The 27,282-nt window shown below is 43.8% G+C and overlaps 13 protein-coding genes across 13 annotated transcripts; all 13 read left to right on the plus strand.

Moving 5' to 3' along the window:
* Positions 1 to 231: 231 nt before the first annotated feature.
* LSM04_004426 (Major vault protein) lies at positions 232 to 2,709 on the plus strand (the record flags this gene model as incomplete). The annotated part of the gene is made up of 1 exon (XM_067334213.1): positions 232 to 2,709. One exon carries the CDS (start codon positions 232 to 234, stop codon positions 2,707 to 2,709), a length of 2,478 nt encoding a protein of 825 aa, XP_067191353.1.
* An 803-nt stretch (positions 2,710 to 3,512) lies between these two features.
* On the plus strand, positions 3,513 to 4,991 carry LSM04_004466 (uncharacterized protein; the record flags this gene model as incomplete). Its single annotated transcript, XM_067334214.1, has 1 exon — positions 3,513 to 4,991. One exon carries the CDS (start codon positions 3,513 to 3,515, stop codon positions 4,989 to 4,991), a length of 1,479 nt encoding a protein of 492 aa, XP_067191354.1.
* A 274-nt stretch (positions 4,992 to 5,265) lies between these two features.
* Positions 5,266 to 5,751, plus strand: LSM04_004414 (EF-hand domain; the record flags this gene model as incomplete). Its single annotated transcript, XM_067334215.1, has 1 exon — positions 5,266 to 5,751. One exon carries the CDS (start codon positions 5,266 to 5,268, stop codon positions 5,749 to 5,751), a length of 486 nt encoding a protein of 161 aa, XP_067191352.1.
* A 426-nt stretch (positions 5,752 to 6,177) lies between these two features.
* On the plus strand, positions 6,178 to 7,845 carry LSM04_003657 (Actin family; the record flags this gene model as incomplete). Its single annotated transcript, XM_067334216.1, has 1 exon — positions 6,178 to 7,845. The coding sequence occupies one exon, from the start codon at positions 6,178 to 6,180 to the stop codon at positions 7,843 to 7,845; it is 1,668 nt and encodes a 555-aa protein (XP_067191347.1).
* Positions 7,846 to 8,109: 264 nt separating this feature from the next.
* LSM04_005004 (Hexokinase) lies at positions 8,110 to 9,525 on the plus strand (the record flags this gene model as incomplete). Its single annotated transcript, XM_067334217.1, has 1 exon — positions 8,110 to 9,525. The coding sequence occupies one exon, from the start codon at positions 8,110 to 8,112 to the stop codon at positions 9,523 to 9,525; it is 1,416 nt and encodes a 471-aa protein (XP_067191358.1).
* Positions 9,526 to 10,030: 505 nt separating this feature from the next.
* Positions 10,031 to 11,446, plus strand: LSM04_004900 (Hexokinase; the record flags this gene model as incomplete). The annotated part of the gene is made up of 1 exon (XM_067334218.1): positions 10,031 to 11,446. The coding sequence occupies one exon, from the start codon at positions 10,031 to 10,033 to the stop codon at positions 11,444 to 11,446; it is 1,416 nt and encodes a 471-aa protein (XP_067191356.1).
* A 763-nt stretch (positions 11,447 to 12,209) lies between these two features.
* On the plus strand, positions 12,210 to 14,066 carry LSM04_007753 (Pentatricopeptide repeat; the record flags this gene model as incomplete). The annotated part of the gene is made up of 1 exon (XM_067334219.1): positions 12,210 to 14,066. The coding sequence occupies one exon, from the start codon at positions 12,210 to 12,212 to the stop codon at positions 14,064 to 14,066; it is 1,857 nt and encodes a 618-aa protein (XP_067191365.1).
* A 623-nt stretch (positions 14,067 to 14,689) lies between these two features.
* On the plus strand, positions 14,690 to 17,482 carry LSM04_003225 (Protein kinase domain; the record flags this gene model as incomplete). Its single annotated transcript, XM_067334220.1, has 1 exon — positions 14,690 to 17,482. One exon carries the CDS (start codon positions 14,690 to 14,692, stop codon positions 17,480 to 17,482), a length of 2,793 nt encoding a protein of 930 aa, XP_067191345.1.
* Positions 17,483 to 18,410: 928 nt separating this feature from the next.
* On the plus strand, positions 18,411 to 19,733 carry LSM04_009442 (uncharacterized protein; the record flags this gene model as incomplete). Its single annotated transcript, XM_067334221.1, has 1 exon — positions 18,411 to 19,733. One exon carries the CDS (start codon positions 18,411 to 18,413, stop codon positions 19,731 to 19,733), a length of 1,323 nt encoding a protein of 440 aa, XP_067191372.1.
* A 340-nt stretch (positions 19,734 to 20,073) lies between these two features.
* LSM04_007520 (uncharacterized protein) lies at positions 20,074 to 23,121 on the plus strand (the record flags this gene model as incomplete). The annotated part of the gene is made up of 1 exon (XM_067334222.1): positions 20,074 to 23,121. One exon carries the CDS (start codon positions 20,074 to 20,076, stop codon positions 23,119 to 23,121), a length of 3,048 nt encoding a protein of 1,015 aa, XP_067191364.1.
* Positions 23,122 to 23,422: 301 nt separating this feature from the next.
* Positions 23,423 to 24,121, plus strand: LSM04_000650 (uncharacterized protein; the record flags this gene model as incomplete). The annotated part of the gene is made up of 1 exon (XM_067334224.1): positions 23,423 to 24,121. One exon carries the CDS (start codon positions 23,423 to 23,425, stop codon positions 24,119 to 24,121), a length of 699 nt encoding a protein of 232 aa, XP_067191336.1.
* Positions 24,122 to 24,570: 449 nt separating this feature from the next.
* LSM04_003817 (uncharacterized protein) lies at positions 24,571 to 25,359 on the plus strand (the record flags this gene model as incomplete). The annotated part of the gene is made up of 1 exon (XM_067334225.1): positions 24,571 to 25,359. One exon carries the CDS (start codon positions 24,571 to 24,573, stop codon positions 25,357 to 25,359), a length of 789 nt encoding a protein of 262 aa, XP_067191349.1.
* Positions 25,360 to 25,706: 347 nt separating this feature from the next.
* On the plus strand, positions 25,707 to 27,055 carry LSM04_005241 (Translation elongation factor EFTu/EF1A; the record flags this gene model as incomplete). The annotated part of the gene is made up of 2 exons (XM_067334226.1): positions 25,707 to 26,595; positions 26,661 to 27,055. The coding sequence occupies 2 exons, from the start codon at positions 25,707 to 25,709 to the stop codon at positions 27,053 to 27,055; spliced, it is 1,284 nt and encodes a 427-aa protein (XP_067191359.1).
* Between the last annotated feature and the right edge of the window lie 227 nt (positions 27,056 to 27,282).

Here is a 27,282-nt window from a genome sequence, read left to right on the forward strand (position 1 = left end):
GAAATAAGTGTTTTTATTTATATTTGCAATTTTACGAGTGGTGTGTATCTCTGCGTGTGGGTTTCGTTCTAAAAGCACAACCAGCCAATCGAGTTTACACGGAGTTCTCTTTAATTACAAGAGATAACGAAACGGAACGATAAGAAAGGAAAGAGATCTAGCCTCCCATCTCTAGCACTCTATCTATCTGCCTATATATATATATATATATATATATATCGACAATAAGTCATGGTTGACCGTGTTATACGTCTGCGGCCGTATGAGTATGTCCACATTCTTGACAATAACACCTGCGAGGTGCATCTGGTGGAGGGCCCGCAGTGTTTCACGTTACTTGACCACCACGTCAATCTGCACAGTACACCGCAGCCACATATTGTGATTCCCCCCAATCACTATTGCGAGTGTCTGCGGAGTGATGGGCACCGCACTGTGCGGCTGAGTGGCCCGCCGTTCCCGCTGCAGCCGGGCGAAACCGCGTCGGAAGTGCGGCCGCTGCGTCTTCTCACGTCCCGCGAGGCGATTGCTCTGCACGCCCTGGCGGACTACACATACACCGAGGCAAACACCGGCGTGAGGCGGCAGCGGCGGGCTGGGGAGCGGTGGTTAATGCAGGGGCCTGGTGTGTATATTCCACGTGTGGAGGAGGAAGTGCAGGAGTCGGTGGAGCCCATTATTATTCCACAGGATGGGGCGTTGTTAATGCAGGCCACTTTGGATTTTGTGGAAGCCGATGGAACAGCAAGAAGTCTTGGTGAAGTATGGCGTGTGCAAAAAGTTGGGATGTATTTTCCAAACCCAAATACAAAAGTCTTGAGTATATTGAGGGGAAAGGTACTGTCACCCACACTGGCATTACATGTAAGAGCACTTAATTCTTTTTATGATACGCACTACAATAAGGAACGCATGGCAGGAGAGAAATGGCTTGTAACGCATGATGTAGTTCCTGTGTTTTTACCAAATGAGCACGAAGAAATTGTAGAACCTGTTAAACTCACGATTCTTCGTTGGGGACAGTATTGCGTGGTTTTAAACGTTGTACGAGATGGTATTTGTCATTATGGTGAACGTGAACTTCGTAAAGGTCCTTGTAGTTTTTTACTACAACCTGATGAAAATCTTTCAGATAATGAAATAAAGGAAGCGTATCTTCTTGCTGACCATGAGGCCCTTCTTGTAGAAGCACTAACTACTTTCACAGATGAAGAAAATCAACAACGTATTATTTCTTCTCGTTGGTTAGTGCGTGGTCCATGCAGTTATATCCCACCACTTGAAGTACGTGTGGTGGAACGGCGTGAGAGAATGTTACTTGGCGGCAATAACGGCGTTTATGTACGAAATATACGTACTGGTCGTATAACTGCAATGCATGGACAGGCACTAATGCTCAGTGAGGATGAAGTACTATGGGAAAAACCAATTGATCCACTCGTTCGTCGCTTATTGGCATCACAACAACTCTCTGTGTATGATACTAAAGCATCGGAATTAGCGGCAGCGGAAGGACTATATACAACACATCATGTGATCTCCTGTAAAGTACCACATAATGCATTGGTACAGTTGTATGATTCAAGTAAAAATACAAGCCGTGTGGAAGCTGGGCCTGCCGCTGTTTTTCTTGAACCAAATGATGAATTTACACCCATTTCACTCTCTGGTGGTCTACCAAAAGTGGCTAACTCTATTAACTCACTCTGTCTTTTTCTTGGTCCTGATTTTATGGCAGATATCATTGAAGTGGAAACACTTGATCACGCTCGTCTCGAGCTTAATCTTGCATATAATTGGGAATTTGATACAACCGACAGAAACCGTATTAAAAGTATTGCTTTTGCAGTTCCAGATTTTGTGGGAAGAGTTTGTATGACACTTGCCAATCGCATTCGAGCCGCTATTGCTGGAGAAACATTTGATAATTTTCATCGTAACTCTTCTTCACTAATTCGTCAAGCCATATTTCGAAATGTTTCTGGTGTAACAGAATTACGTGGCGATAGTCTATACTTCCCTGTTAATGGTTTGATAATAACTAACGTGGATGTTCGAAGTGTGGAACCTGTTGAATTAAACACACGTAATGCTTTAAAGAAGAGTGTTCAACTCGCTGTGGAAATTATCACTAAATCACAAGAAAATGAGGCTTCTCATCAAGCTATGCTACTAGAACAGGAGGCAAAAGGAGCACTTGAGCTACAACTTATGAAAGATAAAGCATCCGCCGAGGCTGAACGCGTTACACTACTTCACGTTACTGCTGCTAATAATGTTATTGAACTCAGTGGTGCCAGCAAAGCACAGGCACTGGCTGAGAGTGAATCACTTTTGGTTGAAGTACAAAAAGAAGTAGATGTAACGGCAACCCGCTGTGAGGCACAGGAGGTGATGACGAATGTGGAACTAGAGATGCAGCGTGAGCGAATGGAATTAGATCTCGCCCATCGTCGTGCGATGAATGAGATAACAGTGGCACGAGTTAAAACACTTGCAGATATTGAGGCGACAAAGTTTGAAAATATAATGAAGGCGCTTGGAAGGGCAACCATTGAGGCAATGGCACGTGCAGGTCCGGAATTGAAATCTAAGCTTTTACAAGCATTGGGGCTTAAGGGATTTTTACTAACTGATGGAACAGCACCGATCAATCTCATGGGTATGGCGAACCGTATCGTACGGGAACCTCCATCAACAAGATCGTAGGGAAATGAATATTATTAGCTCGAAATTATTATTATTATTATTATTATTATTATTATTATTATTATTATTATTATTATTATTATTATTATTATTATTATTATTATTATTATTATTATTATTATTATTATTATTATTATTATTATTATTATTATTATTATTATTATTATTATTATTATTATTATTATTATTATTATTATTATTATTATTATTATTAGTAGTAGTAGTAGTAGTAGTAGTAGTAGTAGTAGTAGTAGTAGTAGCAATATTATTATTATTATTATTATTATTATTGATTATTTACTTACTTTTTGCAATACTCTTTCTTTGAGAGAGTTATTAATTTTATTTGTTGTGGTTGTTGTTTTTAAGTAAAAAAATTCGTGCTAGACACATTTAACTCATTGGTATCCCTATCTTTGCTACTCCGCCCCTCCCAAGGCGACAGTATCACCATTCGGCCTTAATGCAGTACTTCCATCCCATCTGCTCTTTTAGGGCAGACTACCAGGCCTACCTATATATATATATATATATATAATCAAAGTGTTTTTTTTTTTTCGGAATATACTTCATTTGCTTTTTTTTTTTTTTTTTACATTCTTGGTTTTAGTTTTGGTTTTTTCTCTGCTTTGTTTACCGTTTCGTTTATGTGTGTTTTTCACTATTCTTTTTTTTTTCCTCTTCTTTACAAAAGGACGGAGGTTGGGTACGTCACGGCTTGGAAAGGCGTGATCTAATATAAATATAAATATATATATATATATATATATATATAGTCCTGATAATAAGAGAATTTCTATCAAATGACAACATCTCTCCGTGAAGTTGTGATTGGAACAGATGACAACGATGCTGGCAGCTGTACAACAGAGATAGAAGCAACAGGAGAAGGACGAAAAAAAATAACAAAAGTATGGGATGAACACTTCTCACAACCTCCAGAACCTGCAGAGGTGGAGATATGTATCGCATCACTACGGTCTCTTGTGAACAATAACGGTACTCCTATTGAGTCTACTGACTTTGAACACATTAACACGATTGTGGATCGTCTTGATCAGGTGTATTACTGGGTTGTTGAGGAAGCGACAACATTTATACATGAACCTAGTGTATTGAAGCAATGTGAAACTCCTCAACTTGTTCTTTTATGTCTAAATACAAAACGTCCAAAAATCATAATGGCTGCATTACGTATATTACGTTACCTCATGCATCATGAGGAATGTGGACGCTGTGTTTTTGAAGCCGCTGCCACTCCAATGCTTCTTTCAAAAGATGAGAAGAAAACCACTGAGATAGATGATAATAATACAAGCGGGGGTAAGGCTTTCTATGATATTATCGCTGATGTTATGGAACGATACGAAGGTGTTATAGATATCCAGGTGGAAGCGGCTGCTATTGCAGCTGAAGCCGCTCGTCTTGACATTGAAGGATTTTTGCATAGTTTGGTTATTAGTCATGTACTTACTGCCTTGCAACGACATGGTGATAACGCTACAATGCAAAAAGAAGGTGTACGACTTTTTGCTACTCTTGTGTATATTCCACGAGATTCAACTTGTGTGAATATATTAGATGATTTTTCCCACGCACCGTTAGCAGTTCTTTTGTCTCAAATTGGTGTAGTTGTAGACTTTGTGGTAAAGGCGTCTAATACACATGCAAACAATTTAGATATAAAACGTCACGCCGTACATTTCTTTCGTCGGTGTGCATCATTTCCAGAAAACGTACCTTTACTGCTTGAACATGGCGTTTACTCTTTCCTTGTTAGAACACTTATTTATGCAATGCGTACGCCTGAACTTTTTGTAGAGTTGATAGAGGCTATTGCTTACTTTATATCATTGTTAGATGTATGGCAGAAACGAAGTCTTCTTCTTGTTGTACGCCGTCTGTTGTTGAGGACAACTTCTTCTTCTTTTATCTCACTTTCTGCGGCACTTCTTGTACGAGTACTGCAGACCGTACCTGACGATGGTGGAGTGTTATGCTCTCAACTCCAGACTATGCGATTGCAAGAACAAGAAGGAAAAAAAAAAGAGGAAAGGGAGGAAAATAAGGCAACAATCCCATTTAATAGAGTAGAACTTGTAAAGAGTGAAAAAATTACGTTAAAGGACGATGATACACGCCAATTTATGACGAGTTGTTTTATTCCCCAATTACTATGTGTTGCCGATGACAACTTTGGGGAAGAAGATGCAGTACTACGGCGTTCGGTGAAAGAATTCGTTCGATTGCTCTCTCAACAACAACATCTTGATTGGCGGTGATGCATATCGCTTAACGCCACCTGTGGTAATAATATTTAATATATATGTACAGTATTTGTCGTGAGAGCTAAAAGTAACCTCGATGACTATTTGAGAAGTGCATCAGGAGAAACTTCTTAGTCTCCTCTCAGGTATCAGCCAATGGGAGAGATCCTGCTTCTTTTGAACCTATTCTTCTTACTCCTCGCTCCCTATCTATTTATCTATATCTTTATGTCTATTTATTTATTTATTTATTTCTCTCTCTTCTTTTTTTATTTCTGATAGTGTGAGGATGCCCTTCACCGCGGAGCAGCGCGGGCGCCTCGCGCTGCAGTTCCTCATGTTCGATAAAGACTCCGACGGCAGTATCCCAACAACAAAACTCGGCCCGTTGCTGCGTTCCTGGGGTTTTTGCCCAACAGAGGCGGAAGTACACGCTGCGGCGCGGCTGCTCGATCCAAATAACACCGGTGTGGTTCACAAGCAACAAGTGTTGGACGCGGCGGAGTCAATGCAGCAACAAGTGACAACAGAGGCGGAGGTGCGAGAGGCACTGCGTGTGTTGGATGCAGACGGCGATGGATTTGTTACAACTGCAGAGTTGCGGCATGTGTTGCTGAACTTGGGATTTAGATTGACCACAGAAGAGGTGGATGAGGTCCTGGCGGATGCTTACGTGGATGAGGATCATCAAATCAACACAGATGAATTTGCACGCATGCTCTTTGCTGACGTAGTGGAAGACTCTAAAGACCCAATGGAGGGAAATCAAGAGTGATTGTAAGAGTCAGAGAAAGAAAATTTTCAAAAAAGGAGGCGCGTGTTTTTTTTTTTTTTTTGTCTGTGTTAGTGTTAGAGTATTGATGAATGATAATGTAATGTACATGATAGGTGCTGAGCGGAGAAAAACTGTGAGGGTGTAAGCAAGATGTGATATTGATCCCTCATTATATTTCTATTACTTTCTCTTTTTTTTTTGCTTTGATTATTATTGCTATTACTCATTTGACCTCCTTCTCCTAGGTGGGTTATGCTTGGGTTTCAGTTCTTTTTTGCTTCTTCTTTTTCCACGATTTTCTTGCTTCTTTTTTTTTTTTCTTTTTGGGGAAGAGAAACAAACACTTCTTCCTGGTGGTTGTACTTCTCTGCATTGACGGTATTTCTAGGGTGTTGTTGTTCTTTTTCTTCTTGTGTGTACTTTCAAATGAGTGGAAGTCATCCAGTGCTTGTTATAGATAATGGCGGGTATACGATAAAGGCACTTTACATATATGACCCCCCGAATACCGTATCACATCCACCACGACAAGCAGTTGTTCCGAACTGTGTTGGGGCTGCCGCCTTTGCTGGACGCGGTATTGTTGGTGAACAGTTGTTTAAACTACCGCATTTTCACGGCTTTATGGTGCGTCGTCCTGTTGATCGTGGCTTTGTTGTGGATGCCGCACTGCAGAGTTACATATGGGAATATCTACTGCAGGTTTTTGCTATTGCAGATGAGAGTGATGTGGAGCTGCTTCTCACTGTGCCTTTTGCAGCACCGAAACAGGTGGTGGAGGTATTGCATTATTTAGTGGCACAACGATTTAATTTTCGTGCGGTGACGTTTGTGACTTCCACTTTTCTCGCTCTTGTGGCTGCTGCGTCGATTCCATTGTTACATGGAAGCCCAACTGCCAATAATAATGATAATAATAATGAAACCCATGGTAAGAGGAATGAGAACAAGACGGATACTTGTTGTAATGATAACAGCGGGAATAATAACAGTGGTAGTTTTGGTTGTGGCATCGTTGTTGATTTCGGTTTCTCCGCCACCACAGTGGTTCCATATGTTGACTTTATCCCTTTGCGAGATGCTGTTGTACGTGTTGATGTTGGAGGTAAACTTCTCGCTAATCGGTTAAAAGAACTTGTATCATTTACACAAGTTAATATGACAGAAGATGGCTGGCTAGTTAACCACATTATGGAGCGCTGCTGCTATGTCGCACTTAACCCCCTCGCAAGGCTCCGTGAAACTCAACGCTTAAAGAGACGCAGAGGTTCTAGTAATAATATCACCAATACTAATAGTAGCAGTAATAATAATAATAATAATAATAATAATAATAATAATAATAATAGTACTATTACTAGCAGTAGTAGTACTAGCAAAAATATCACGGAATTACGTTATTATCTCCCAACCGTACCATCACTTATGCCACTTGGATGCCGTGAGGAGGAATTAAATGATGCCTTGAAAGGTGAGGTAGTAGCTCCTGACAAACATACATTACAGCATCTTGTCTTCTCTCATGAGGCATTTCTCGTCCCGGAACTTATCTTTCACCCAGTAGATGTTGGGATTCATCAAATGGGTGTAGTTGAGGCTATTCTAAAAGGTACAACACGCAGTTTGATCTTACGTGATGCACCCGCACTACATCGTGCTCTATGCCGTCGTATTGTTGCATTCGGTGGGACAGCAAAGTTTAGGCATATGCGGGAACGACTTTCAAATGAGTTGCAGAAGGAACTTGTTAAAGAAATACAACTGGATACATCTACGACAAGAACAACTTCTACTACAAAAGTACCTGTACTACAGTCACTAGTACAACGTTCTCGCATCAAATCCATTACAATAGATGAAAACAACATAATGGCTTCATATTCACTACACGACACAGAACTACAACCACTCTACGGAGCACTCTCACTCCTCACACAAGCATCACAGAAAAATTTACTTCAGCTTGTAAAAAATCGTAGCCATGTGGATCTTTCAGTTCTAAGACCACAAAAACAAGGAATTCCACGAACACAGTCATCAACAATACATAAAACACAGAAAGCATTTCAAGATGCACTCAACGACCTACTGTAAAGTACCATTTTCTGCTTAACACAACGCAAAAATACCTTGAGTTACTATTCCATACATTTCATTACACCATCTCTTAACAACACATAACAACATAAACACTAGAATTACACAGATACCTCCTTTTTCTCTTCAATATATATATATATATATATATATATATATTTTGTAACAAAAACAAATATCTACATAAACAATGAATATTTTTAAAAACTTTATAAGCTAATATAAACCATAGGTTAAACAAACAAAAGAAAAATAACAATCATGTCAAATCGTCTGAACAACCTGCTGCAACACATTGCCATCAAGGAGGGTGATGGCGAGACCATGCGCCACGTGAAGCAGCGTCTTGCCATGGCGTCCCTTGCATGCCAGTTCACGGTGGGCAAGGATCACCTCGATCAACTTGTGATGTACATGCTGCATGAAATGGTTGAGGGCTTGGAGGGTCGCGAGAGCACGATTCGCATGCTGCCGTCGTACGTGTACAAGGCGAAGCCGAGATCGGCGACGGGTGTGTTCTACGCACTTGACCTTGGTGGCACTAACTTCCGTGTGCTGCGTGTGTCGTGCAAGGAGGGCAAGGTGGTGAACCGTGTGGACTCCTCCTTTGTGATCCCGAAGAGGGCTCTGGAAGGAACTGCGACCGACCTGTTCGACTTCATCGCCAGAAGCGTGAAGACGATGATGGAGACCAAGGCGCCGGAGGACCTGAACCGCACAGTGCCGCTTGGCTTCACCTTCAGCTTCCCCACCGACCAGAAGAGCGTGGATCGTGGGCTGCTGATCAAGTGGACTAAGGGATTCTCGACGAAAGGTGTGGAGGGCAAGGATGTGGTGGACCTTCTGCAGACGTCACTGAAGCGCGTAAACGTGAAGGTGAAGGTGGTTGCGCTCTGCAACGACACCGTCGGCACGCTCATCACACGCTACTTTGAGGATCCCGACGCGCAGGTCGGCGTGATCCTTGGCACTGGTTCCAATGCGTGCTACTTTGAGACGGCTGCCTCCGTGAAGAAGGACCCCGCCGTGGTTGCCCGCGGTGCGGCCCAGACACCAATCAACATGGAATGTGGTAACTTCGACTCCAAGTACAAGTTCGTGCTTCCGATTTCCGCGTACGACGAGGAGATGGACGCTGCTTCACTGAACCGTGGACATCAGGCGCAGGAGAAGTTGGTTGCCGGCATGTATCTGGGGGATGTCGCCCGCCGTGTGATTGTGCACCTTGCCCACCTGAACTGCCTGCCCAGCAGCCTCGCGACTGCAATGGCCAAGCCGTGGAGCTTCGAGACGAAGTTCATGGGCATGGTCTCTGCCGACCGCATGCCTGGTCTGCAGTTCACGCGCGGTATGATCTGCCGACTTTTCGGTGTTGATGTGCGTGAGACTGCCGATCTGCGTGTGATCCGCGATGTGTGTCGCCTGGTTCGTGGACGCGCGGCACAGGTTGCTGCTATGTTCTGCAGCGCCCCGCTTATAAAGGCACATACACAAGGCCGTGCTACGGTTGCCGTCGACGGTTCGGTGTTTGAGAAGCTTCCCTCATTCCGCCGCCTGTTCCAGGATAACATGAACCGCATCCTCGGCCCTGAGTGTGACGTGAGGGCGGAACTCGCCAAGGACGGCAGCGGTATCGGTGCCGCTTTCATCTCTGCACTGGTTGTCAATGACAAATGATTGAGCGGCAGCAGGATTGTGAGGTGCAGTCACGAACGCACTTGGAAGACTGGTACTTGAAACAATTTTTTTTCGGTATGAATTTTTTTTTTTGAATTTACTTCTATCTTTATTTATTTATTTTTTTTTGGGGGGGGGAGGGGGTGAAACGTGTTATCTGACCTTCACTGTCTCTTACCGCGTGTTCCTGAATCTCGTGTGTGTTTGTGGTAGTTTAAGATGAAGAGGAATAATCAGGAATTGAAAAGGAGGAAAAAATAGTCATCAAAACGGAGATCTTAGTAATCTGAAAAACGGTGTGTTACTTGTAGAATCGTCTTTGTGCCTTGTGTGTGTGTGTGCGTGATTGGGTGGCTATGCAATGGTTTTTAATGGGGGGTTATTGGGATTTTTTGCGCTGACGTTCTTCTTGCCGCTCTTGTTTTGCTCCACACTGTGCCTTTTGTCCGTAGAAATCTCACAACTACTCTACATATAACAAGCAACCAAAAGAAAAATAACAATCATGTCAAATCGTCTGAACAACCTGCTGCAACACATTGCCATCAAGGAGGGTGATGGCGAGACCATGCGCCACGTGAAGCAGCGTCTTGCCATGGCGTCCCTTGCATGCCAGTTCACGGTGGGCAAGGATCACCTCGATCAACTTGTGATGTACATGCTGCATGAAATGGTTGAGGGCTTGGAGGGTCGCGAGAGCACGATTCGCATGCTGCCGTCGTACGTGTACAAGGCGAAGCCGAGATCGGCGACGGGTGTGTTCTACGCACTTGACCTTGGTGGCACTAACTTCCGTGTGCTGCGTGTGTCGTGCAAGGAGGGCAAGGTGGTGAACCGTGTGGACTCCTCCTTTGTGATCCCGAAGAGGGCTCTGGAAGGAACTGCGACCGACCTGTTCGACTTCATCGCCAGAAGCGTGAAGACGATGATGGAGACCAAGGCGCCGGAGGACCTGAACCGCACAGTGCCGCTTGGCTTCACCTTCAGCTTCCCCACCGACCAGAAGAGCGTGGATCGTGGGCTGCTGATCAAGTGGACTAAGGGATTCTCGACGAAGGGTGTGGAGGGCAAGGATGTGGTAGACCTTCTGCAGACGTCACTGAAGCGCGTAAACGTGAAGGTGAAGGTGGTTGCGCTCTGCAACGACACCGTCGGCACGCTCATCACACGCTACTTTGAGGATCCCGACGCGCAGGTCGGCGTGATCCTTGGCACTGGTTCCAATGCGTGCTACTTTGAGACGGCTGCCTCCGTGAAGAAGGACCCCGCCGTGGTTGCCCGCGGTGCGGCCCAGACACCAATCAACATGGAATGTGGTAACTTCGACTCCAAGTACAAGTTCGTGCTTCCGATTTCCGCGTACGACGAGGAGATGGACGCTGCTTCACTGAACCGTGGACATCAGGCGCAGGAGAAGTTGGTTGCCGGCATGTATCTGGGGGATGTCGCCCGCCGTGTGATTGTGCACCTTGCCCACCTGAACTGCCTGCCCAGCAGCCTCGCGACTGCAATGGCCAAGCCGTGGAGCTTCGAGACGAAGTTCATGGGCATGGTCTCTGCCGACCGCATGCCTGGTCTGCAGTTCACGCGCGGTATGATCTGCCGACTTTTCGGTGTTGATGTGCGTGAGACTGCCGATCTGCGTGTGATCCGCGATGTGTGTCGCCTGGTTCGTGGACGCGCGGCACAGGTTGCTGCTATGTTCTGCAGCGCCCCGCTTATAAAGGCACATACACAAGGCCGTGCTACGGTTGCCGTCGACGGTTCGGTGTTTGAGAAGCTTCCCTCATTCCGCCGCCTGTTCCAGGATAACATGAACCGCATCCTCGGCCCTGAGTGTGACGTGAGGGCGGAACTCGCCAAGGACGGCAGCGGTATCGGTGCCGCTTTCATCTCTGCACTGGTTGTCAATGACAAGTAATTAATTTTTTTTCTTTGATGTATTTTATCTTTAAATGATTGATGTGACATTGACCGTCAAATGTCTTCAAATTGATGTGTTTGTTGCTGATATCTTTTCTTGTACATAATTGGTGCGGCGATCTCTTTCTTTTTTGGAGAGGCGTTAGGGTGTTTTAGATCTAGTGATATGAATGTGCATTAGGAACGTTTTTTTTTTTTTTTTTTTTGTTTGTTTCGCTGTCTTTGTTTGATTTTTTTTTTATGGTATTCTTAGTTATTTCCGTTGTGGTATTCCATGTCGTTTTTCTTGGGTGATTTCGGTAGTCCGAAAATTACTGTTTTTGATTTGTTAAGTTTTTTTTCTGTTATGTTCTGCATTTTTCTCCTGAAATGTGTGTTTCTTTGTGTGAGGGTTTGAAAAAGTTTTTTCTTTTTGTTTTACTGGGCTTGTGTAGTGGATAATAGATTTTTTTTTTTTTGTGAAGAGGACGTGGTATGAGCTGTGCGTATGTGAAAGATTCTTTTGTTTTTCGTAGGCTTTTTTTTTGTTTTCGGAATGTATACGAGAAAGAAAAAGATTATGTCGTACAAGTTTTTTTAACCTTTTTTTTCTATGGTTGGGGTAAATGTAAACAGGATATTGATTTTTTTTAATTTTTTGACGTATTTTCAAACCTTTGATTCTATTCTGCCTTTTTTCAATTTTCTTTCTTTTTTTTCTTTTTTTCGTCTTTGTTTTTCTGCGGTATAGGAAGTGACTAGTCGTTCTTTTGGAATTAATAATGTTGCATAGATGCTTTCTTTGTAAGGCCCCGTTTTTATTTCATATAACTATGCGAATTTTATCAAACAGTGTGGGCGCCGCTCCAACGGTCAACTCTTTCTCTGAGAATTTTTCCTCCAGTAAGCTATCACCACTCGCTTATGTAATTGAGTGTATGGAGAATAAGAAACTTGATGCCGTTGTGCGCTTTTACGAGAGTTCTTTCCACGCTGATCGCATGTCGCTGATTGAATTTGCTGGTGGTGCTGGACAGGCGCGAGACTTGTTGTTATGTCTTATGCGTACCTTTACAGCTCTGGGACGAATGGATCGTGTTCGGGAAGTCTTTGCCATTGGATTGAGGGATTTTAGACCGCCATTAAAAGGCACATTAGTACCAAGAAATACTGGTGACAGCGCTTCTAGTGATATTGGTCGTAATATCGATTGTAGTCGGCCTTTCTCTTTGCTTAATACTAGTTTCTTCAATTCCTATTTGGAAGTGCTCACCCAGCGAAAGAATTTTTCTACTGAAGAGGTTATGTTTATTTTGAACCAGATGAAAATAGCTGGTGCTTCTCCAAATGCTCTGACGTACCACTATCTCATCGAACTACATATACGTATGGGTGTAGATCCTATTGCTCTTTGGAGTGATATGCGTCAAGACCCATCGTTGCAGCCGTTACCGTGTACAATTCAATCACTTTTATTATATGTTGTACCTTCATCACCAGATGCCTCATTTGTAGTGGACGTCACGCGTGAAGCACTTCGTCATGGAAGTAGTGTAGCAGACAAACGTCTGCTAGCGCAATTGATGGAACAGTGGCTCCGTAATACAAATGATTATCCACCAGAATATGTTCTTTGGCTTATGCTTGAATTAGAACTGCGTTGTGTCCTTGATAAAGCTTCTTTTGTTCAATTTGTTCAAAAACAGCATGTGGCAGAACTCCTACAACGTTGTGCTAAATGTGCCGATGCTGGGACTGCGGCAAAGGTTTTAGCTATGATGGATCGACACGTTATGACCAAAACGGCAGATGTTCTTAGTCTTGTTGTATGGTGTTTAGCGCAGGCTTTGGAGTTAGAAAAAGCGTTTGATCTCCTTGAACTTATGGCGAGAAAAGGTCACTTGGAACTAACTGATCCATTTAAAAAGTACACCGTAGACTGTTTACGTCATGTGATGGATCGTCACTTTATGATGGCATTGGCAGATGCTGTGAGCTCCACCATATTGCTAGACCGCGTACTCTTGCATCTACGTCGACGACGCGATCGTGGTCAAACAGTTTCTGTGCATTCCCTTGATCTCCTTGTACTTGCCGCTGCGAAACTTGGAGAGGATCGGCGAGCCATGACGTTAGTGTCTAACTACATCACAGAGTGGGGTGTGCAGCCACGCACTAATACATATAATTGTCTCCTTGTGGGTTTATCAGCGCAGCGCGGGGCATCACTGCAGCGTGCGGTGTATGAAGCAATGTTAGAGAATGGTGTAACACCGAATGCTTTTACTTTCCGTGTGCTTATTCGACAAGCCGTACTCGCTGACAGTATTGATGAAGCAATGGAGTTTCTGTACAAAGCTACTTCACACACAGGGCTGCGAGTGGAGGTGGAGATGTTGTTGCCAATCATGGAGCGTGCAGCACGTGCTGGGGATGCGGATACAGTGAATCGTGTAAGTAAATTCGCCCTTGATTGCGATCTCGGTATTGATGTTGCGGTGTTAAGTAGTGTAATCAAACTGTTAACAGAAGCAGGACAGGATGTAGAGGTCATTAAGGGTCACCAACCGCTACACGAGGCGCTACGTTCAAGATCAAAGAGTGGTAGACAGCGAGTACGGCACGATATCGCATCGTAAAAGAGAACAAAGAAAACGAAAGAAAGAAATTTATTCATCATTTTTATAGTGAAGTGAGAAAAGAGACTGTATAGTATATTATGGTTTTTGTATGAATGGATGAAGTGACAACCCAGAGAGTGCATGTGTTGACGTGTGGATTCGCGTCCATGGGTATGACAGCTGATATATATATATATATAGGGGTGTATTGTATCTCTGGAATACAATCAACTAAGTGTTTTTTGATATTATTTTTGTTCGTTTTCATGTTCTGTTGATCTCATTTTTTTTTTTTACTTTAGAGTTGTTTCTCTCCCTTTTTTTTTTTTTTGTTCGTGTGTGGTTTCTCCAATGTACTTCTACATAGTCTGTTCATAACGTGTGGTTTTTTTTCTCTATATTTTTGGTTCTCTTTCTCAGCATTTTGTCTGTTGAAGGGGACCTCGGTAAACTCACGCACGTACACGGACTAGAAAAAAAAAAGGAAGAGACCAAGCCGCATTAAAGTTGCAATTGGAAAAATCTCTACAGGAAATAAAAACAGTACTAGAAGAAGGACTGGTACCAGTAGAAGTAAGTTGCTAGTATTAGTGGTAGTATTAAAAACAAAACAATAGTGCTATAGGTGGTGGTTGTTCAGAATGCGAGCGAATGATATTGTAAAGGGAAGGTACTCCACCTATCAGCTACAAGATCTTATTGGCAAGGGTGGGAATGCTGTAGTACACAGTGCCATTGATCGAAGTACAGGTGCTATTGTTGCAGTTAAAAAAATGACAGCCCGTGATGATACTGTAATGGCGACGTGGCGAAAGGAAGTCGCTATTATAAGTTCTCTTGAACATCCGTATATTATTCGTTATATTGATCATACAAGATCGGGTAAAGATTTTATCATTGTCACAGAGTACGCACCTGGAGGATCTTTACTACAGCAACTTAAGCGAAATGGACACTATGGAGAACGAGAGGTAGCACGTTTAATGTTTCAAATAACATCTGGTCTTGCATACATTCACGAAAATAAATTCTTGCATAGAGATCTTAAGTGTGCTAATGTGCTTCTTGGTACAGGAGACATAGTAAAATTATCAGATTTTGGTTTGGCCATGCCACATGGATTTATGCGGGGTGATGAGAATGATAGTAGTGGTGGTGAGGATGAACCTCAGAATAGGGCTGTTTCTCTGGCTACAGCTGCGGCAGTTGCTGGAGAGGAAGGCATGGTGGGTTCTGTGTACTGGATGGCGCCTGAGACTATACGTGGTGAACCACAGAATGAGAGTAGTGATATTTGGTCGCTTGGTTGTCTTTGTATCGAACTTTTGACAGGAAACCCTCCTTTTTATGATCGTGCCCCGGTGAATGCCCTGTATCATATTGCAGAGTCTGATGAAGTACCAATGCCAACCATGGAACTCTCAGAAGAGTGTAGAACTTTTCTCACGCACTGCCTTAATAGAGACCGAACAAAACGTATGAGCGCGGCGGCACTTTTGCGTCTACCATGGTTTGGTGGTTTTGTAGCGGAAAATATTCTCGAAACATTAGCTAATGCGCAGACAGCGGATATTAATGTAGATCAAGTTAGCAACTCGACGGCGATTGCGCGTTGGGTGGAGAGTAATCTCTTTCATGAGAGAGCGGAACAACGTGAGCAGTGGTTACGTGCTGGTTGTTTAAAAAAAGTTGTTGCAGTATTACCAAAGGTTACAGCTGATGCGTCTTTTCAAATTATTCGCAGTTTTGCCTTTGCTTCACAGCGAGGACATATGGAACCAAGTTGCTTTCTTAGTCAACTTGGTGATACAGATCTATGGGATAATGAGCGACTTGATGTTCTTGGTAAAGTAGATTCACTTTGTTCACTTTTTGTCAGTTGTTGTGAGCGGCAGGATCCGAGGGTACCACAGTATGCCCCAACACACCCCGGTGCCCTTTATTTTCTCTTACAATGTACCGAAGGTAATATTGCGATCCCTTGTATTGATGCATTACGAAATCTTCTAGTTGGAGGAGACGAAGATGAAGGGACCTATACAAATTCTCTTTCACAAGAGGTTCTCCCTGTAGAAGCCAGTAAAATTACATACCGCCGTTTTATTTCTCAAAACCGTTTTGTTAGTGATAAAGCCTTTTATGCTGTACAACGTATAATTGAAGATATTTGCTGCAAAGCCTTTCAGGAGGAAAAAGAACCTGCTATTGGTTGGACTAATGTAGATAAATTATTTGAAATGCTTCTGCAAGTATTTAAAAAAAATGGGAATGAATGTATTATTATGGGACCCTCTGCAGCTGCCCTACAGAATGCAGAGGGTGTAGAATCATCAACCACTCTATCAGTTACAGCCGGTGAAACTGGAAGTGTAAGAGCGGAAGTAGGTGCTCGTACTGTTGTTGGTGGTAATGCTAATAACAATACTACTACTAATAACACTGGTAGTATTACAAATGGTAATACTACTACTACTACTAGTACTACTAGTACGGCTGGTGCTGTTGGTGTGGTTGGTAATACATCTGTAGTATTAGCTGAATCTGCGTCTGTGTGTCCATCTACTACTACGACTACTACTACTACTACGGCTGCTGCTGCTGCTGTTGGTGTGATTGGTACTACTGCTAATACTACTAGTATGACTACCCCTACGGCGAGTAGTACTAATGCTACTGCTGCTGAGGATGGTGGTGTGCGTGTTAATCTAACTCACGGCGGTGTAAACAGTAATAATAACAATAATAATAATAATAGTGTTGGTGTGTGCAATACAAGGCAGGGTGAGGAACGTTGGCTTCTCGCACTGCAGGAGGCGAGTCGCCATCTGTGCTCTAATGCGATCCTTCTACTTCTGCAATACATTGACTACGCCAGACGTCACAACCTCAAGTGTCTCAATCTCTGCGGCAAGAGCATCGCCGGCACATTTCTCATCGTTGCCTCTGACGCCGCTATTGACCCCCCCACGCGAATGGCACTTTTAAAATGTCTGCCACTTCTCCAACGCGCCTCGCAGCGGGCCGCGGGGTTTCTGCGGGACACCCGCTGCAGTCTTCCCCTCCTCGCCCACACCGTCCTCAACCTGCACGCCACCGCCGACGGCCGCGAGGACGATGTACTCAAAGTCCTCCACACGATCTGCGAAGATGACGCCGTCGCAGCCGCCCTCGCCGCCAATAACGCCCTCGTCGCCACAGTTGTCGAGCGGGCGGCGGCGGCGGCGGCCCGGCGGAAGTGGCCGGAAGTTCTCGTCGCGTTGTGGCTGCTGGAGGTCCTTTTCGCCCACGCGAAGGAGCCGGGGCGCGTTGTGGAGTCCCGCGGCTTCCCGCAGTTGCTGCTGCGCCTTGTGGGGGAAGAGAACTGCAGTGCGAACCTCAAGACCGTCGCCCAGCGGCTACTCAACGGTCTACAGACACAGACCAACGTACTATAGAGGGAGAGAAAATAAAACAAAACAACAGCAGCAACTGTACACATATAAGAGAACAACTCAACATTATCACAGTGGCATGGAGAAGAGGAAGATAGAATGAAGCAGGGGTCAGAACGGAAAAAAAGAAAAAGAAAAACAAAGGAAAAGGGGAGAAAAAAAACATCTGGAAAAAATAAACAAGGAAAAAAAATCCTGCAAAGAACAGAGTTTTCCTTTTCTTTTTGCATTTTGCTATCTCTTGTTTACTATCCTTTTTTATTATTGTAAATAATACATTTGGTCTCCTCTCCTCTAGCAAGCAATTCTCACTGCTTTACTGCATTTGTCATTGTCATACTTTTGCTTTCCGTCTATTATTCCGAGCAGCAGTGGGGATGAAAACATCATTTAGGGATGCGCACTCTAACTCATTGATGCCATCGTTTTGCTTCTCTACTTAGTTATTATTATTATTATTATTATTATTATTATTATTATTATTATTATTATTATTATTATTATTATTGAGTCATTTTATTCGACATTTATAAAAAGCGGCACACAAGAGGAAATGATATTAGAGGGGCGAGAACCATCAGATGGTACATCCAAGAAAAAAGCATCCACAACCTACATTCTTTTTTATTATTATTTACGATGTCTTTTATTTGTTTATAGTGTTATTTTTGTTTGCCCTTATATTTAACTACTTGTGTGTAGTCTTTCTTTCCCAATCTCCCATACTATGGAAGTCGGATAAATAATAATAATAATAATAATAATAATAATAATAATAATAATAATAATAATAATAATAATAATAATAATAATAATAATAAACTTTACGATCCATAAGGGATTAGGAAAAGTACCTGCATTTGCACTTTTTCTTTTCTTTTTCTTTCTTATTATGCTAATTTGAAGGGTGTGGTGGGGAAACGGGCATTGCATGTTACGCTATACGAGTTTATTAAGGTGCAGCACAGGAACGACATCTACAACACTGTCATCGCTGTTACAATATTCACTATTGCTGCGATGGCGGCTTCTCGCACTGCGGTGGGATAGTAACACGAATGTCTGTGTGTTGGCAGACGGACATGCGGATGGTCTCCCGCGCGGTACACGACTGGAGATGTACGGCACAACAGCAAGACTTATTAGACTGAACACTATTGACAAGGAGAAGTATAAACATAATGAGAAGGGAATGCAATACAGTAGAAGTACTTTGTCAGATGATGTGAAGATCATTACGGCGGCAATGGAGAGTGCCCTCGCCTCACTTGCGGAGGATGTGCGAGAAGCAAAGAAAATGACAGTTTCGTTGCCGGATTTAACTAAAGGTGAAAGTGAGAATGACGTACTCGCTAAGTGGTCTTTTAGCACACAAGAAGAAAACGAAAAACAACCGACGGAACTAAAAGAAGATAAAGAAAATGGTCATCTTATTATGGAAAATGGGGTGGTGTTTCCAACTCCAGAAACAACAGGTCTTCGGGTTTTACGCGCAGCTCGGGAAGCGTTTTCCCATCTATTAATAAGTCAACTGCAGAGTCTACAGCAGGAACAACAAAGAAAACAGGAAGAAGAAGAACTGCAACAAGAACACCGAAAAATACTACAAGAGATACAAGATCTACAACCAAAATTAGGCCAGAATCCCATTACAACCAAGAACGATCCCCTAGCCATTATTGATGTAAGTGAGTTGGACTGTACCTTTAGTCGTGTGGCAACACAGATCGCAGTGGAGTACGGTCTGGAACCTGAACAACAATTTCATGTTAGTTATGTTCCTCTCACCGATTCAGCAGCAGCAGCTGCCACCGCAGATACAAATATTGCATCTTTATTACGCCTTGTTGCACATCCACACCGTGGTGTCCTCTCAGAACCGCTACAGTCTTTGCAGTCTCGATACTTTATGCTTGGTTGCTACACCGTGAACTGGGGAAGTGGGAGAAGAAGGAAAAGGAGAGGTGGCGACAAAACTTACACGGATAAAAAAGAGCCAACGGGCGTTCAACTTGCAAATGTCATATCAAAGATGCATAGCGGTAGTACACTCATTGTTAGCCTTGTGGGTGAGCAATATCAGCACGAACAAGAACAGCAAGAGGAGGAGTTGCAGCAACTTCGGCAAGAAGCCAAGGCTCTGATCACTGAAGCACTTTCACGGGGTTCTCGTTGCGGTGTAATTATTGATGAAGTTTTACCTGCGTCTGATTGCTATGACATTGCTGTATCTTTGCTTGTATCACTCGATTAATTCCATGAGATGAAATGTCTTGTTGTTTTTCTTTCTTATTTCTCTCTTTCTTTTAACAGATGTTGTTTGCTTTTTATACATTTTAATATCTACTGTTACGTATTGTTTGGAATACGTAAGTATTTATATCCACCATTATGGACTGGAAGAAGGAAAAGGTGGGTTGTGGTGGGGTTGACGCATAGTTTGTACTGCCTTAGAGTCCACTTTTTCTTTCTTTCTTACTTTTTTCTTTTCCCTTGTCTTTTTTTCTTTAATTCAATTATGTACGTACAACATTTACTGTGTGATTATCGGCAATGTAAATACCAGTACCCGGCGAGTGCGTTGGGAGTTAATAATGCTGTCGAGTACTGCTGGATACACGCGTCGTTCGCGTGTGTTGGGCCAACGTCGAGATGAAACTTCTCTACGCACTGTACTGTGTCCTGCACTACGGCGCAGTAATCGCTGTCGTGCCCACCAGCGTGAAGAACAACTGCGGGCCACTTTAGCAGCCGAACACGAACAGCAATTAATACGCACCGCAACAGAGATGCACACCCTGCAGTGTGAATTACTGCCAGATGCCACACCAACATTGGATAGTATTATTGCAGAGTTGCGGCGCACACCGCCGTATGTGCAGTGGAGTCTTGATGCGACCACGGCGGAGCGAATGGCGGAACTGCGATGGCGTCGCTGTCCATATTCACATCAACGCGATATACACGCCATACTGCGTCAACAGAGACGTATGGATGCAAAAACTGGGAAACAACAAGAAAAAGAAAAACAACAATTGTTGGGTGGACGGAGAAAGGGATTCGCGGCGGCGGAGGCGAGACGGCGGCGGGTGTTTAACGGCCTCACACCATTACAAAAGTGTGTGGTGTGTTTAATGTGGCAACGTTCCTTTCATATTCCACAAAAAGTTGTCTGTGATGTGCGGCGCCGCATGGAGGAAGATCTGCTGGAGAATGAAGAAAGTGAAAGTGAAGTGAATGCACGTGTGGAGGCGGAGGAACAGCAGTTGGTGTATGTTACGGTGTGTCGTCCGACGCTGGGAGTGGTGGATCTATCATCTATTCCCCACATTGTGGCGTACATCTCACAACACCCAGAGGAGACTGTCATCTTACCAGAGACACTTGCACACTTTATCGGTAGTGGTACCAATAATAATAATAATAATAGTAATAATAGTAATAATCGTCATCATCATCATCATAACAAAAACAATCACAAACCTAACAAAAAGACTAGCAGTAGCGATAACAGTGGAAATGGCATTATCCCATGCCTTCTGACGGAGAAGCAAGTGGATATTAGCACAACTGCCTGCGCACATGAGTTGGTGGAAGCCATTCTATGGACACTAAAACTAATAAATGAAGAGAATATGCAAAAAGGGGAGAATAGCCATCATAATAAAGTAGTTTTGCGTTCTCTTACATTACGTCGATGTGATATGACATCTGCAGATGCACTTGTTGGTGCGCTTCGTAAGCAACGGCAGGAAACCACATTGTTGTCACTTGACTTAGGTGATAACAGACTCATGAATCTTCGTTTTCTCTTTGCCCTTCGTGCACACTTCTCCGAACGACTGTTGCGTCTCTCACTCGAAGGAAACCCCATCACACGTAAGCCAGATTATCGTGAACAGGTGCGGATGTCACTACCAAAACTTACGAGTCTCGATGGTAAAGCCATACGTCGACCACCACTTTCAATGCCATACCCGACAATACTTTCTGATACATTCCGTCTTGCTACTAATACTAATACTAGTGGTACTAAGACTAGCAGTGGTAATAATAATAATAATAATAATAATAATGTGGTAGACGCGACAAGCCGTCGGGTACTTAGTGGTGAAGAATTGGATGCTGTTATGGATAACCTTGCAAGGTTTCTGTATATATGGGAAACACGTCGTGTGCCGTGGACGGTGGCAGAAGTAGAAAAGGAATTACAACAGCAAAGGCGTCTTGCTTTAAAAAGACAAAAAACTGAGACGCAAATAAAAAGTAAGGAAGAAAAAGAAGATGAATTTACATTACCTCCAGAGGAAGAACTCGATGAGGATAACTTTCATCACCGCTACTTACATCCCTCAGCTATGTTTACCATGACTTTACATGATGAACTCTCATTCTTTAATCCAGAGACTATGCAGCTTGCTACAGAAGTGGAATTTGATAACAGTTACACTGGTATGCGATTATCACCAGTTGATGTGAGAGACCTTCGTGTCTTTGATGTAGCTATGAAAGGTAATAGTCGTAATTTGTTATTAGGACGATCTGTATTGCACCGATTTGCACGTGGTTCACTAAACTGCTATACAGCATACAAGTACAGTATATATCCACAGCAATTGCAGGTTTGCCATCATCTCGGTGGAGCAGTGGTCTCGATATCAAAGATAACTGACACCACAATGAAAAATGCAGCCACAAAACCCGTAGCTTCCAAGGAATCAGAACACCAGAACGAGCAAAACAAACAAAAAGAAAACGCAAAACAAAAACAAGGAAGTAAGAAAAAACGAATGGAGATGGAATCTTCTTCTTCATCATCCCCTTCTGCTGCCTTTTCCAGCAGTATGTATGCACGTAAGCCAACATTTTACACGGTAACAATACATGGCGTTATGTCATGGCGATCACCCAGTATGAAACGTGGTGAATGTATTCTGGCAGCGTATGATCGTGTTGTGACATTTGTCGATAATGCTCTTCCGCCCACAAGTGCGTTAGAACGCCGACGTGGTGCCCCACTACTAGTCTTTAATGATCACATTTATCTCCGCCCAGCACGTACTCGTGATTCTGTATGCTATATGGCACATTCCCATGAATGTGTGGCACGACTTGTGGTGGAGTTTGGCCTTGAGGCTTGTGGAGTTGACGGTGTTGGTCTCGTGCGGGCGGTGGCGGAGCGGGCAAACAGCGATGCGGCTGCACATGCCACACTGCGGCTTTTGGTGTTTGGCTTAAACACCGTGGATGCAGAGATGCGGGAGGCGTGTGAAAAGATCCTGCAAGGAGAGGAGGAAGGAGAGAAGCGACAAGAGGAAAGTGAAGAGGATGAGCAAGCCCAGACAGAGAATGATGATAAGGAGGATGAGGATGAGTGTAGTAATACTGCAGATAGACGTTATTTTGACATTCTCTCTCTCATTTCAAGTGATTGTACGGCGGTGGTGGGGAATGGTAATAGTAGCAATAACGATCATAACACGAAGGATAGTCTTGTTGAAACCATTCCACACCGTGTGACGCTTGCTCAAGTGGATAGAGCAGTAGCTTTAATGAATACCCGCTACACTGCGGCCTTCACCTCTAACAGCAAAAGGACGGATAGGAAAGAGGAAGAAGTGGAGAAGAAAAGAAAAGGTTAAAGAAAAACTTAAAAAAAACAACAACAACAACAACGTGTAAATGTCACTGAAGGAAAAAAGTGTATAAAAATGAACTTAATCCAAGGTATATTTATATATATATATATGTAAAGATGATTTCATTTTTTCTCTGATGAATAAAATAACCTTAGGCATGTGTGTTTATTTTGATTACCATGCTACTCTTTATAATAATTATTTATGTTTTTTTTTTTTTTTGTTTTTTTCTTTTTTGGCTTTTGGTTCTTGTTCTTGTTGTTATTCATCTTTGTATTCTATAGTAGAATACTGACTGTGGCTGATGTGGAGGCGCCGAACATTAGCAGATGTAGCCCGTGGTTTGCGTGGCTCGGCAACTCGTCCTGGCACATATTCCTACCAACGCGGTGGCAAGGTACATGCACGCGGTACTAATATTAACCGCAATAGCTTTAACAATAATAATGATAAGAAATCGTTATGGTGGTATCCCTCCTCGTGGTGCTCATCCAAAACATTTGCATGGTTAAAGGCAAACGCGATGCCGCTTGCAACATATCAATTCTTTCTTGAAGGAAGTTGCACTACCTTCTTTGCGTGGCTGCTGGTGCGTGAGAGAATAACTGTAGGCGACATAGAGGCACTAATGCGCAACAGCAATGGATGTACGGCACTACTCGCAGATCTTGTAGACTGGAATGGCGGGCAACATGTGGAGGGGTACACAATTGCTGGTCATCACATAGACGCTGGAACACTCACAGCAATACACACAGGGCATAACATTGCGGCTGGAATGTTGCCACTGCAGTTGCTGATACTCGCCCTTACATACCCAATGGTGAAAAGAGTTTGTATTGGGGTTAAACAACCGCTCATGGCATCACTGCAGCAGGTGAAACAACAGAGTATAACTAATGTCTTTGGAAATCGTTTCGCAGGGTACACTAGTACTACGGCAGCAGCTGAAAATACCCCAACATGTCACCCGTTTGGCAATCAGCAGCGATATCGCAAGTAAGAAATCACAAAATGAAGGACAAAAGCTCTTTATTCACTCGTAACGCAAAGAAAAAATGTATTGATTAGTTATACATGAAACTACATTTATATATCCAAAGGGATAGATAGAGAAAGAGAGCAATAAAAACCACTATACTTCTATTGCAGTACTTAACCCCTTATATGTCCTGGTGTAATATTGCTATGGGTTTCTCTCTCTTTCTCTCCCTCTTCATGCTTTTTTTTTTGGCAAAAACTACTTTAGGTGGGTTTCATCGCAAGCAGTGGGGAAGTGCGAAACGGTCCAGAAACACAAGTGTGCCTTGCCACACTTTAGCTCTTTAGAGAAGAAAAAAAAAGAAAATCATCATAAGAAACAAAGAAAGAAAAAGTTGTAAAGACACTCAGAGGCCGTACAAGTAGGCGAAGGAGAGTTTATAGAAAAATATAAAATAGTTATAATCTCTTATGAAGTCTTTATACCCCCGCCCACTAACGTTGTTATTGCTCTCACTGCTTCTATTCATCTTCACAAATTGCGGTGTGGATGCATGGAACTTTGGTGAAATTATCCCAGTTACTATTGATCTACGACTGGAGAGAGAGGCACCAAATCTTATGGTGGCCCGTGACGACGTGGAAGAGGCGGAAGACATGGCAGATAATAACAATAACGATGGACTTACAGCAGGAAGAGCAGGAAGAGGAAAGTTTTATACTCGTCCCCTACCGCCTGAATTTTGTCCGCGGTTTGGTATCAATCGCCGTGTCCATCTACCCGCACGTTCGCTCTTTGAATACGCACACAACACATCACGTAACCCACAACAATCACTCCGAGATGTGGCTGTGCGATTTCAGCTGGAGCGTGGTCTTGGTAAATCCACAGCATGGGTGCCACTATTACAACAGACACTAAGAACAGCACCATTCGCACAGAAAGAACCAGTGCTAAGAGATGCAGTACCTTCTATAGCCGTAGTACACTTTTATTTTGGATATCAGGGTGGAACGTTCAACAAACTTACAACATTTCGCGTAGATTTGGAGTACTCAAAGACACCGCATGACAATGTAGAGCTTCACTACCACTGGGATGAGCACCGTGCCTACAACCCACACAGGGCACTTAGCGCCTGCGCCTTTTTTTCTGTCATAGCAACAGTCGTGGTCTTGCACTTTGCTATCTTACGCAATGGGAAACTCTCCCAAAAGCTACGAAAAGGACAAATAGTCGTACGCAACCACAAGGACTGAATACTAAAACGGATGTTTATATACGCAAGACATAAATACCATAGCACAGAGGATGCAAACAAGATGCAAAAAAAGACAACATTTATTTTCACTCAATTAGGTAAAAAACAAAAAAAAGTCATTACAAGCAGCAGCAACAGCAACTATCACACAATCGTACAAATAACACGAACTTGAAATGATATTTCAACACAATAACCACTATTGGTTCAAACCATTTTATGGAAAAAAAATTAATTACTTGTTTTTGAATCTACACATTTGTATCATAATGCTTCATTTTCATTCATTATCTCCTGTTGTGTATTTTACAGAGTCTTATTTTCGCGTAACTTCAAGCTAACATTATGGGGAAGGAAAAGGTACACATGAATCTTGTGGTCGTCGGCCACGTCGATGCCGGCAAATCCACGGCCACTGGCCACCTCATTTACAAGTGCGGTGGTATTGACAAGCGTACGATTGAGAAGTTCGAGAAGGAGGCTGCTGAAATTGGCAAGGCATCCTTCAAGTACGCCTGGGTGCTCGACAAGCTGAAGGCGGAGCGTGAGCGCGGTATCACGATCGACATTGCACTCTGGAAGTTTGAGTCGCCCAAGTCTGTGTTCACGATCATTGACGCCCCTGGACATCGTGACTTCATCAAGAACATGATTACAGGTACATCACAGGCTGACGCAGCCATCCTCATCATTGCCTCTTCCCAGGGTGAGTTCGAGGCCGGTATTTCGAAGGACGGTCAGACCCGCGAGCACGCGCTGCTTGCCTTCACACTTGGCGTGAAGCAGATGGTTGTGTGCTGCAACAAGATGGACGACAAGACTGTGAACTACGCCCAGGAGCGCTATGATGAGATCGTGAAGGAGGTGTCGGCATACCTGAAGAAGGTCGGCTACAACGTGGAGAAGGTGCGCTTCATCCCCATCTCTGGCTGGCAGGGCGACAACATGATCGAGAAGTCGGACAAGATGCCATGGTACAAGGGACCCACGCTGCTGGAGGCCCTCGACATGCTCGAGCCCCCAGTGCGCCCTAGCGACAAGCCCCTGCGTCTGCCGCTGCAGGACGTGTACAAGATCGGCGGTATCGGTACGGTGCCCGTGGGCCGTGTTGAGACTGGTGTGATGAGGCCCGGTGATGTGGTGACCTTCGCCCCCGCCAACGTGACGACTGAGGTGAAGTCGATCGAGATGCACCACGAGCAGCTGGCCGAGGCCACGCCCGGCGACAACGTCGGTTTCAACGTGAAGAACGTGTCCGTGAAGGACATCCGTCGTGGTAACGTCTGCGGTAACTCCAAGAACGACCCCCGAAGGAGGCGGCTGACTTCACGGCGCAGGTGATCATCCTGAACCACCCTGGTCAGATCGGTAACGGCTACGCGCCTGTGCTCGATTGCCACACCTGCCACATTGCGTGCAAGTTCGCTGAAATCGAGTCCAAGATTGACCGCCGCTCTGGTAAGGAGCTGGAGAAGAACCCCAAGGCCATCAAGTCGGGTGATGCCGCCATCGTGCGCATGGTGCCACAGAAGCCCATGTGCGTGGAGGTGTTCAACGACTACGCTCCTCTCGGCCGCTTTGCCGTGCGTGACATGCGCCAGACCGTCGCCGTCGGTATCATCAAGGCGGTGACCAAGAAGGAAGGCGGTGGCGGCAAGGTCACCAAGGCCGCCGCGAAGGCATCGAAGAAGTAAAATGCGTGAAATGGCCATTTGCACACATGAGCTTGTGTACGTGTATATATATTTATATTTATATATGTGCGTGTGTGTGTGTGTGTGTGTTTGTGTTTGCGTATACGTGTGCCGGCCAGTAATAAAGGAAACAATAATAAGAGTAGTATTACAAATAATAATAAAAAATCAAGGAATAAAAGAAAGATATAGATTTAACTTAACTTTCATGGTCCCCAAAGGCACAT

This window comes from Trypanosoma melophagium (genome assembly GCF_022059095.1).
Source record: "Trypanosoma melophagium isolate St. Kilda chromosome Unknown ctg24segment0, whole genome shotgun sequence".
Lineage (NCBI taxonomy): Eukaryota > Euglenozoa > Kinetoplastea > Trypanosomatida > Trypanosomatidae > Trypanosoma > Trypanosoma melophagium.